Source organism: Arachis hypogaea, chromosome 10 (assembly GCF_003086295.3).
Source record: "Arachis hypogaea cultivar Tifrunner chromosome 10, arahy.Tifrunner.gnm2.J5K5, whole genome shotgun sequence".
In the NCBI taxonomy this organism is placed as follows: domain Eukaryota; kingdom Viridiplantae; phylum Streptophyta; class Magnoliopsida; order Fabales; family Fabaceae; genus Arachis; species Arachis hypogaea.
Window position 1 is genome coordinate 111,598,930 of NC_092045.1, and position 12,905 is coordinate 111,611,834.

General features: G+C 35.4%; 1 protein-coding gene across 1 annotated transcript; it reads right to left on the reverse strand.

Moving 5' to 3' along the window:
• Positions 1 to 3,505: 3,505 nt before the first annotated feature.
• LOC112717971 (uncharacterized) lies at positions 3,506 to 5,933 on the reverse strand. Its single transcript, XM_025769888.1, has 3 exons — positions 5,022 to 5,933; positions 3,642 to 4,460; positions 3,506 to 3,538 (listed from the first exon to the last, which is right to left on the reverse strand). Exons 1-3 carry the CDS (start codon positions 5,931 to 5,933, stop codon positions 3,506 to 3,508), a joined length of 1,764 nt encoding a protein of 587 aa, XP_025625673.1.
• Positions 5,934 to 12,905: the final 6,972 nt, after the last annotated feature.

Below are 12,905 nucleotides of genomic sequence, written 5' to 3' on the forward strand. Positions count from 1 at the left end.
ATGTTACTTTTTATGGTGTATATTTATTTTTATGTAAAGTTATTAGTCGAGAATTATTAGATAATTTAATATATTTAGTTAAATTGTTATTGAGGTAAATAACAATTCAATATCTAAAAGATTTTGACATTAATAAAATAATACTTGAATAATATTATCAATAAAATGACTTTTAAAATATTCTAAAAGTTGACAAATGTGTTTCTAAATTTGTTAGGGTACATCTCTAACAAATATAATGCTGATATAGATACCATATTTAATAATATGACATATTTTTTTAATTAATTATTGAGTTGGATTTTTTAATTAATTTTTAATAATTGTAAGGTAAAAAATTGGGTTATTCTTTGTCCTGAACTCTAAAGATGAATGGTCATTTATTTTGAATCCACCACTACTTTCAAATGTCTTGAATCATAGCAACTATCACATCTCCACCTTCTTGATCATCATCGTTTCTCTCGTATGCGTCGCTTTTTTTGCTGTGTCATCAACGTTAAGTTTTACTCTTCCAAAAATAAGTCAATGACTTGCTTTATTTGTTTGAGCGAGTTTGAAGAAAACGACACCCTCAATTCTATGATCTTCTCAAATCAGAAAAAAAAATAAAAAAAAATTGAAAAACAATAAAAAATCAATTCAGCAGCAACCTTAGAAATACAAATTTGTTCATCAGCATCAAGTAACACCATAAATAAAAATTTAGCACAAACTAATTTAATTTTGTTTACATTCAAAAAATGAAATGCAAAGAGACTGACTTACTGGAAGAAAGAGCGACCAACAATAAAGAAGCTGACAACGACGATTAAGAACGGTCTTATTGGAGGCGGCGATAGTGACCGGATTGTAACAAAGACGATTATGCCTCTAACAATCTTGCTGGACGACGACGAAGATGATTCTCCTCTGATGCAACAAAGAAAGGCGATGCTTCTGCCTCTGATGATTCTCCTCAAGTGCGCGAAGATGACGTTCTCCTCGGAATAGGTCAGGCACGTGATGGCAACGTCCTCCTTGAATTGGGTCGTAGGTGCGCGACGACAATTCTGCGATAACCTTGAGAGTGAGAGGGGGGAGTTTGGTAGGGGAAGGAAGGTGGCAAATGACAATAAAAGGAGTAGTAGAAGCACATTTTCCAACAAGAGTGAATACGGGAAGCAGTGAGAGGGGAGGAGCCATGGCAAAAAAATTGAGGATACAGCTAGTAATTGTTAAAAATTAATTATAAAAGGCAATTCAATAATTAACTAAAGAAATATGTCATATTATTAAAATATAGTGGTCACTTAAGCACTTTTTCGTTAGAAATGGACACTTCTAAAGACATGTTTGTCAATTTTTAAAATCAATCAAAGACTATTTTATCGATAACATTTATTCGAATACTATTTTATCAGCGTCAGAATCTTATGGATACCGAATTGATATTAACCTCATTGTTATTTAATAATTTTTAACTAGCAACTTTACATAAAAATAATTATGCGTGAATTTTTGTTAACTTTTATTCATGAAACATTGTTACATCAAGAAAAAAAATTCAGAATCTTAAAAGAAAAAGATATTTCAGAATGTTACAATACTTTTTATGTTGATATAAAAACTAAAGAAACTCATTTATTCTTAGTCTTATTTTTAAGATTTTTAAAATTAAATATTAGATTTACTCTCAGATTTTAGTTCATCGTGAAAAAGATCAATTTGTTAGTTTTTTTTAGACTAATTTTTTTTGTTATCTATAATTATCGTATGGCTTTTGTTTAAAAAAAATTATCTTCTACGAAAAAATTCAGCAAAATATTATTTTACATAAAATATATATTTTCCGTTCTTGTAAAATAAACAAAAAAAAGAAATAATGATTATTTATTTATCGATAACTATATATTATTTCAGTAAAAATTTATATAAAGTTATTTTTATATAAAAAAATTAATAATTAAAGATCGTTAAATTATCTAATTAAATTTATTAAATTATCTAATATAATTCTTAATTACTAATTTCATACGAAAACAACTTCACGTAAATATTCCCTTATTATTTATTCGATGCACATTCATTTCTTATACTCAAAGCTAACTCATACGAAAAAATTTAAACTATGAAATAAGTATATATCAATCATTTTCTATGATCTTATATTTTATATAAAGATAAATAAACGAATTTGACTCTTCTGAAATAAAAAATAATAAATTAATTACTATTAGATTTACAATTTTTATCATATATAATAAATTTCACTGTTTTAATTCAATAATGATTATAATCCTTTCACGATTTTGATCTAAAATAATCAAATACGAGAGCGTCTGAAATATCGATGGTGAGTTACCCCCTCGCACATCTGCCAGTGCCACCAACCATATCATGATGATATCGTATATATCTCTGATTGGCTATTAATTATTTGTTTCTTATCATTTTTAAACGCATCTTTCCACTCCCTTCCTCTTTGTTTTCTTTCTCCCCCAATTTGCCAACTTGCCATTCATATATGTACGTAGACGTAGTTTTGTACATCGCCACATACATGAACAATGACTCTATTATATTATACGTCACTATGTATATAATATTGTCTATTGCATCATTTTAATTTTTTTCTATATATAGAAAGTTGATTTAGTTGTACATAAATACATATTTGACAGACTTATGGACCAAATTATTATTATTATTATTATTATTATTACCACTGATCCGTCCATTAGAATTCGGACAAATATCTCCAAGAATACTTAAATTCCGTTATAAAAGTATCATTTATCTGCGATTTAACTTGAGTTAATATCTTTTTTTTTCAAAGATAAATGTTATTTTATTAATATAAAATAAAAGTGTTTCCATAAGAAAGTACAAAAGAATTGGGTATTCTCATTTATCACTGACTGAAAGACTAAGAGCTTAAAGAAGAGTAAAGTAAGAGTAAAGAAAATTAGCAGCATCTATCAGGTATGGCTCACGAGTTCACGCACTAAATTGCTGGCTTTTTTCACTATCTCTGGTGCCGGGCTTATTACCTTCTCAAAAACACACTGATTCCTCGCTTTCCAAGTGCTCCAACACAGCGCCGCTATGAGGAGGGTCTTTTGTCTACCGTCTAATTGAGCCGCTGCCCAGGATAAGACTTGTTGCCACCAATTGAAAAATATCTCTTCTTCTCTCATCCATAGGTCAGGGGTTATTAAGCTTAGTCTCCATATTATTGAAGATAGGGGGCATTGGAACAAAGCATGAGAAATTGATTCAGCTTTCAACATGCATCTTGGACAAATGGCAGGAGTGGATGCGAACCGGCTGTGGACTTGTTGCAACACTGGAAGCTTTTCATGAAGACTTTTTCATAGAAAAATCTTAATTTTATGTGGTAATTTCAACTCCCAAATGCTATTCCAGACTCTGTTGTGTATGTTCTGGGGCCTCAATGAAGTAGGAGAATGAAAGAATCCATAAACAATTTTGTATCCTGACCCAACTTCATATATACCAGATTTTATCCAGCACCAATTAACTTCATCCTCCTCCTCTGTTGGTTTGATTGAAAAAATTTTATTGCATATATCAACTGAAAAAATCGACTCAATCAGATTTCTATTCCAGCTTCTATCAGGATTTAGTAACGCACTAACGTAATACACTTGCAGATCTGGCGGGATTGTGAGTGCATTTTGAGGGACATTAAAGGGCACTGGTGGTGGGAGCCAGGGGTCGTGGAAGATGCGAACATTAGTGCCAGAGCCTATTTTCCATAACAAGCCTTTCTCGATCACCTTGCGCCCTTCAAGAACACTTCTCCAGCCCCACGACGGTATGCTTTCTATCTCTGCATGTAGGAAATTTGTATATCTGAAATATTTAGCTTTGAGCATTCTTGATAGAGTAGAATTAGGGTATTTCATTAGATGCCAATATTGTTTTCCCAATAAAGCCAAATTTTGCGCCCTTAGGTCCTTGATCCCCAGCCCTCCATCTTTCTTCGATCTCGTCATTGTGTCCCATTTAATCCAAACCATTCTTCGTTCTGTGCCTTTTTGACCCCACCAAAATTGCGAGAGCATGCTATGAATCTCAGTCAACAGCGTGTCCGGGAGCTTGAAACAAGAGAGTGTATAAATAGGAATCGCCTCCCCCACCGCTCTCAATAGCGTGTGCCTACCACCTGATGACAATAGACTTCTTTTCCAACCCATAATCCTCTTCTGAACTTTATCCTTGATAGCTCCAAAGGTTGCTTTCTTTGATTTTTGAATTATAGAGGGCAATCCCAGGTATTTGTCTTGTGCTCCGATATGTTCAATATTTAGTGTCTGAGCAACTGCTAGTCTTGTGTTCTGAGGTGTGTTGTGACTGAAAAAGATAGCTGACTTATTCAGATTGACTTTTTGCCCACTGAAACCCTCATAGATCTCTAGCAATTCTAGAATACTTTGGCTTGTATTAGGTGCGCTCTTGCAAAAAAGGATTGAATCATCAGCAAACAAAAGGTGATTAACTGTTTGGCATCTCTAATTAACTTGAACTCCTTGAATTAATCTGTTTTGCTATGCCTTGTGTAACAAGAAGGAAAGCCCTTCTGCACAAAAAAGAAAGAGATATGGAGATAGGGGGTCACCCTGTCGGATGCCCCTATTTGGCCTAAAATAGCCAAAAGGTTTACCTTCCACAACGACAGAGTAAGAAACAGTCGTTACCAATTTCTTAGTCCAGTTAATTCATTTAGCATCAAAGCCCAACTTATCCATAATATACCATAAAAAATGCCATTCGACCCTATCATAAGCCTTGCTCATGTCTAGTTTAATAGCCATCTCATGCTCTGTCCCACTTCTCTTATTTTTCAAATAGTGCATACATTCGTGGGCAATTAGGATATTATCTGAAATGAGTCTACCTTTGAGAAATACACTCTGATTTGGGCTTATAATTTTATTCATAATACCTTGTAATCAATGTACCATAACCTTAGAAATAATTTTATACATAACTGAAGACAAGCTGATTGGTCGTACCTGAGTCATGTCATTGGCATCTGGCATCTTTGGAATCAAACAAATTTGAGTATGATTGAAGCTTTTTAGAATTCTGCCACTGTGAAAGAAACTTCTTACTGCCTTAAAAACATCACCTCCAACTATATCCCAGAAAAAGTGAAAAAACTTAGCTGTAAACCCGTCATCACCAGGAGCACTTTGAGCGTGAACACTAAATATAGCTCTTTTGACCTCGTCCATAGTTACTGGCCTTTGGAGCCTACGGTTCATGGAAGCTGTAACCTTTGGCTCCAAATCCTCTAAGTATGGATTCGCATCAGCCGAACAAGAGGAAGTAAAAATATCGCAAAAGTAGTCTTCAGCTATCTTTCCAATATCCTCTGATTTCGATGCAATCTCATTGTCCCTCCCCACTAATCTCCAAATTCTGTTCCTTCGCATCCTTGATTGAAATTTCTGGTGAAAGAATCTAGTGTTTTGATCTCCTTCTTTTAGCCACTTGACTTTAGATTTTTCTCGCCAATAGCTCTCTTCTTTCAAATATGCCAGCTCCAACTTCTTCTCCAAACTGGTAACCTCCTCTCCCCCGTTGATTCCAGCCACCCGCAACTCTTCTAGTTTAGCTTGAAGGTCCTCAATTTCTTTTCGAGAGTTTGCTTTGTGAGTTTTCTGCCATTGAACTAGTCTATGTCTACAAACTTTTAACTTTTGGGCCAAGGAGAACATAACTGAGCCTACAACTTCCATTCTCCACACTTCACTGACAATTCTCTTGACATCCTCTTCTCCACACCAACGTTCTTGGTATTTAAACCGCCTTTTACTATGCCAGGATTGAGGTTCGGTTTCCATCAAAAGTGGAGCATGATCCGAGCCTGACTCTGTGAACCTGTGCACCACTGCATTCAGAAACTTCAACTTCCATTCCATTCCAACTAAATAGCGGTCAAGCCTCTCCTTCACCAAATTCTCTCATTGTCTTCGATTTTTCCACGTGAAAGGGTGCCCCACCATTTCAATATCCACTAATTCATTACTGTCAATAAAATTAGTGAATGTTGCAATGGTGGTTGCTGATTTTTGGCCTCCACCCTCCTTTTCCGCTTGGCTTGTTATAGCATTAAAATCGCATACTGTTACCACTTTTCCTTCCAGGTGTTGGCTCATTGTTGTAAGCTCCTCAAACTGTAAAGATCGAATTTGTTCCGAACAACTCAAATGAACACCAATGAACGCCCATACCTCACTGCTTCCGACTTTCTTAATTTCGGCTGCCACAAAGAATTCTCCATTGCTAATAATTTGAACACTGATGCTGTCCTTTCAAGCTAGCACAAGTCCTCCTGCCACTCCTGCCGGGTTAACAATATGCCAGTTTTCGTAGCCGCATACCCGAAGTTTTGCTTCCACCTGTCGAGATTAGTTCTTTGTTTCACTTATAAACACAATCTCGGGGGAGTGGGATTTACAAATCCCTTTTAAGGTGTGAATTGTCAGGGGTCTCCCCAAACCCCGACAATTCCAAACTATAGTTTTCATGGCGCCTTGGGTGCCATTTGTAGGCTGGCACCCTCCACTGTCTCTTCAACTGCATTTTCATCCTCTATTCTTGCTTTCTTTGTAGATCCTTCAGCTATACCACTCATCAACCTTTTTTTGGGTTCACTTTTAGTATCTGACTCTGCAGCACCTTGTCTTGCTAACCTTTTCCACTTCTTACCTTTCTCTGTGGTGAGACACTGTCCAATAGCGAACTGCATAAGCTGCCCTTCATCCTCCTTGGTATTGGACTGACTAGCTATGATAACCTCCATGCATTCTGTTCTAGAATTGGCTGATTGAGGTGACTCAGGTGCTGCGCTATTACCAGTGTCTTGTGGTTTCAAACTTTGTTTCCCTTCTTGCATTGACATCCCTGCAAATTCTTCCAATAAGCAGTTTAAGACCGGTTTTTTCTTACGTTGAGTGGCCTTATTCTGGTTTTGGGTTGAGTTGTTGAATACTCTTTCTCCTTCAGAGTAGATTCGCGTTCCCACTTGGCTGGCTTTAACCCATTCGCCAATGTCATCCTCTTTTACCATATCACTCTCTGTGTCCTTCAGCAGATCATGGCAGTTTTTCACCCCGTGCCCCAATTTTGCGTAATAGGTACAAAACTTTCCAAGTCTCTCATAGCGCAGTGCCACTTCTACCTCCTTTTTATTAGGTCCTGCCACTATTAACTGATCTCTCATTTGCCTGGCAGCATCAATATTGATTTTGGTCTTCACAATCCTAGTTTCTCTGCTTCGCATCTGAAATTTACGTACCTCCAACACTGTGCCCAATTTTTCTCCCAATTTACGTCCAACTTCGAGGTTTTAAACGATTCTGGCAAACCCCAAAATTGAACCCAAACTGAAAAATTGGAAATAATCTCTTCATCACAGTTCTGATCTTCCTTCCATCTCTTGACATGGAGCACATAATCTTTGAATAGCCATGGAGAACCACGTTCAACACGCAAGACATCCACTTCTTTATTAAAGAGAATTGGAAGGAATTATCCCCTTTATCACTCACGCTAAATCCTTCCGGGTTTCCCCATATAGCCTTTAAAGCATTCCCCATGGTTCCAATTGAGAAGGTTTTGGAAGCAAAGAGTCTGCCATAGAGACTATTGGAGCATGCGTTAATACCTTCTGATATGTCTGCCTCTTCCAGTAAAATCACATTCCTACCTCCTTTTCGATTGTCTTCCTCGGTCCAATCTTCATCCCTCGTTGTCTCAGCCATACAGATTACGGAGACTTGTATTGAGATTTAATTGACGTTGACAATGTAACCTTGACGGTAATAGAAACTCCGTTAAAAAATTTTAATAGAATACTAAGAAACTCTAACAGAGCACTAACTTGAGTTAATATCACATTAAAACAAAAAAGCGCAACGATAAGATATAGTTTTTCTAATAAATGAATTTCACAGCTACCATTATTCAGGATATATTTGAGATATATATTATTCTATTCTATCCTGTAATAAACACGCAGCGAGTTACAATTCAGAATACACAAGAATGAATAACTACTAAAACAGCATATTAATAATTTGATACGATCATATAATATACTAATTATGAGACTTGACTTAAGTATTAGTAGTAGTATTATTTTTCTCTTTTTTATTTAATTTTGATCCCACTTATAGAATTAAAAGTTAGAGATCACATTTTATTCTCTGAAGTGTTAAAAAGTTGAGAAGATCGATTTTCTTATTTTTGGTTTGATAATTAGATAAGGAATTGGTGGAAAGAATCACACAACTATAGTTCCTAAAACATTTTTAATAAGCAGCCGTCGGCAGAACAGTATAAGCGTTGAAAGGGGAAGGTTGGGCTGTCCCCAATGTTGTTGGAAATAGACAGCAAGAACAAGCTAAGGTGGTGGGCTTCGAACCGATTAATGTGGACAAGGAATATATCAAAAGCTGACAGTTTGGGCCATTAAATCCCCTAGTTAATCACATCGTATGCCAATTTCGTTTTTCTAGTTTGTTATGATGAAGAGTAAATTACCAAAATTGATCACAAAGATTAAAGTGTTGACGAAATTGATCATACAAAAAAAAAAAATAACTCAGTCATCAATAATGCTCTTTGCATGTCAAATCTAACAATTTCTTAATTAGGGTTGGATTCATTGGTTAAGCATCTTATGTGTAATTTTATCGGTGATTTGACACTTGTTGATGTAAAAAATTAAATAAAAAATTTAAATTAAATAAAAAAACTTAATTCAAATCTTAAATTCGGCTCTTTTTGTCACGAATAATGTTACACATTTAAATTTTTTTTATAAATTAAATCGAACTAAGTTAAACAATAAGATTTAGAATAATATTAACTATAACTGATTTTTGTTATATTAGACCAATTTGATTAGATTTGATTAATAAAAAAATTGGATGTACAATATTATTCTTGTTAGAAATAAGAGAGTATTTGAAAAGTGTATTATTCAGGTTTTTGTCAAAGATACAATGTATAAGAGTACATATAGATGATAAAAGAATCAAAACAAAAAAAGCACAAAATTCTATAATAAATACACATATATGCTATATAAATAAAGGTGATACTAACTGATCCTAATTGCTCTTAATTATACTCTAATATTCTCCCGCAAACTCAAGTAGGAGCTAAAGACACCATCTTAAGTTTGGATACTAGAGTTTGAAAATGAGTAGGATGATGAGCCTTCGTGAAGATATCTGTAGTCTGATCCAGAGTTCCAACAACTATGAGGCGAACAACATCAATAAGGAGACATTGACGAACAAAGTGACAATCATTCTCAATGTGTTTGGTGCGTTAATGAAAAACATCATTGTGGACAATTTGAATAGCATTGCAGTTGTCACAAAAAATATCAATCGGGGACGACTAAGAAGCACCCTGGTCTTCGAAAAGCTAACGAATTGAGACAACCTCAATAGTGGTGTCAGCGAGAACACGTTATTCAGCTTCTGTGCTTGAACGAGCAATGAACATTTGCTTCTTGGCTCGCCAGGAAATCAGAGAGTCACTAAGAAACAAACAATAACCAGTAGTAGAACGACGATCAGTGGGATCACCATCCTAATCAGCATTTGAGTACGCCTAAAGGGATAAAGATGAATGGGCAGAAAAATGAAGTCCATGAAATAGAGTGCCTTTGATGTAGCGAAGAATGGCCATATAATGAGTAGTACGAGGACTTGATAGGAACTGGATAAGAACATAAACTGGATAGATGATGTATGGGCGTGTGACAGTCAAGTAGACGAGACCTCCAACTAACTGTCGATAAAGAGTGAGATTATCCAAAACAGTCCCATCGATAAGGGTAAATCAAATATTAGGCTCAAGAGGAGTAGACTATCTGTAATCCCGGCAGGAGCAAGAAGTTCTGAAGCATACTTAGCTTGAGAGAGATAGATATCGTCATATGTGGATATGACCTCGAGACCAAGAAAATAACTGAGAGAACCAAGATCTTTCATATCAAAAGTATGGTAAAGGGAGGCTTTGAGATTAGAGATACCATCAACATCATCTCCATAATGATCATGTCATCAACATACAAAAGCAGAATAACAACTCCATATTCACTTTTACGAATAGGAGAGCATTTTCATGAGGGCTGCAAGTGAAACCGAGATTACATATAGTGGTGCTGAACTTGTCAAACCATTCACGAAGAGTTTGCTTAAGAGCATAAAGTGCCTTGCAAAGAAGACAGACTTTACTAGAAGGACAAGGATAACTCGGAGGTGGTTTCATATAGACCTTCTTTTTCAAATCTCCATTAAGAAATGTATTCTTCACGTTCATCTGACCGAGAGACCATTTTTTGACTGCAACAATGGCAAAGAGAGCTCAAACAGATGTGAGATGAGCAATATGAGCAAAAGTCTCTTCGTAGTCAATTTTATAGTCTTGTGTACAGTTTTGAACAACCAATCGTGCCTTATAACGGTCAATAGAACCATCAGCGCGAGTCTTGATCTTGTATACCTATCTACTACCCATAACTTCTTGATCAAAAGGAGGATCAACCAAATCAAAAGTGTGTACTTTTTTAAGTGCTTGAATTTCTTCTTGCATTGCGAATTTGGATTTGTGGAGACTTCTCTAAATGTCTTTGGTTCATGTTGATGAAGAATAGTAGAAAAATAATGATAATCAAGAAGATGAGGAGGTGGATTTCTTACCCTAGAAGAACGAGTGGAAGGAGGAGGCATGACGGCAGGGGTAGGATAATCGTCCAATCTGAAATCATTAGGAGATAGAAAAGGCGGAAGAGTAGGAGGCTGTATAGGTTGACTCGAGATAGATCTTATAGAATCATCTCTATAAAAAAGATTAACATTGGGGTTAGAGAAAAAGGGCAACTGAGTAGGAGGAATTGACTCAAATGAGGAGAACCGAGAAAACATGTGATGCTCCCAAAATACAACATAACGAGACAGACGAATACGTCTAGAGAGAGGATCCCAACAACGATAACCCTTGTGTTCGGTGTCATAACCAAGGAAACAATACATGCGAGCCCGGCGTTCAAGTTTACTATGTTCATGAGGTTGAAGAAGAATAAAACAGACACAACCAAAAACTCGAAGAGAATTATAATCTGGAGAAGTATGATAAAGACGCTAAAAGAGAGTAATGTTACTAAGGACAGAAGAAGGAAGTCTATTGATAACATGAATAGCAGTAAGAACAACTTCACCTCAAGTACGCTAATTAAGGACACGAAGAAGAACTAAGCATTGCACGAACAGAGAAAAGAATGTGACGGTGTTTGCATTCAGTTTGTCCATTTGGTTGAGACGTACCAGGGCAAAAAAGCTCAAACAAAGTACCCTGTTCTGCAAGAAAGGTTAAAAGTTTGGAATCACGGTATTCCATAGCATTATCGCGTCGAAAAACTTTAATGACCTTAGAAAACTGAGTTTTAATCATAGTGACTAAGTTAATTTAAATATGAGGTAGCTCATGGCAATTAGTCATCAAATAAATCCAAGTAAAACGTGAATAATCATCATTGAAAATGACAAAGTATCAAGCTCCTCCGATAGAAGCGGTGGGGGCGGGGCCCCAAACATCAGAGTTGATAAGATCAAAAGGAGAGCAAACAAGAGATAAATTATTATGAAAAGATAAAGCAGATGGTTTGGAAATTTGACAAGAAATACAATCAAAAGACTCATTATTCACCTGACCTAAAACACCGACACAAGAGGACGCAATTTTTCTAATGAGCTGTGAGCAAGACGGTGATACCACAAGTGAAGGGTAAATTGAGAAAAAGCAGCATAGAGATTTGACACAGGAGAAATATGAAGATTCTCGAGTTCAAACAATCTTCCGACCTTACGTCCAGTCCCGATGATTTATTCCGTCCGATGATCCTGTATACGATAACAAGAAATGAAAAAATTGACATCAAAACCAAAATCAACAAGTTGACCAACGGAAATAAGATTAAAGTTCAATTTGGGAATATAATAAGTATCAGGGAGATTAAGAGTTGACTGGAAAATAGAACTCTTGTGTGTCGCGTGCAAGAGGGAACCATTAGTAGTAATAACAGAAGGTGCATTTGTAGTGGTAGATAAAGATGAGAAAAGATGACACAAATGAGACATGTGATTAAAGCAACCGAAATCAAAATACCATTTAGAATTACCTAGAGGAGTCAAAAAAGTAGCAGGAGTATTTCCCAAGGTTGCGAGAACCGGACCAGTCAATGAACCGGTGAGGTTACTAGTTCAATAGTTCACTGGTTTGACCGGGGTTCAACCGGTTTAATTAAATATTAAATAAAAATATTAAAAAACCTAAAAATAATTTTAAATATATAAATTCAATAATTTCTAACCTAATAAAATTTAAATTTTCACATAATAAATTATCCATAACTTAATATTAGAGGTTCACAAACAACTTCAAACATCAAAGTTTATAACTAAAAACAAAAAACCGCACATAATGACAAACCCATAATGTTCTACATTCAAAAGAAATAATTAGTAGCAAGTTTTCAACTAATCAAAGGTGCAACTCATCAAAAATCATAATCATTATTAAGTGTCCCAATATCTCTATCATAAACAAGTAATCAAAAGCCACCATCTTCAGAAGTACCACCAAAAGAAGGTGTATTTGAAGAATCAGTGACATCAGGCAAATCCACATCAACTTCTACATCTCCTCCATATAATAAAATAAAATAAAAAACCAAGAAAAAATTGAAGTTATAACTTTACAACATATATCTTTAGCAAATGAAACAAGTTTTGCTATTTCAATCACCTTTAGGATATGAAGGCATAGCATTATCCGTGTAAATTAAATTTTTAATGCCTTCGATGTCTCCA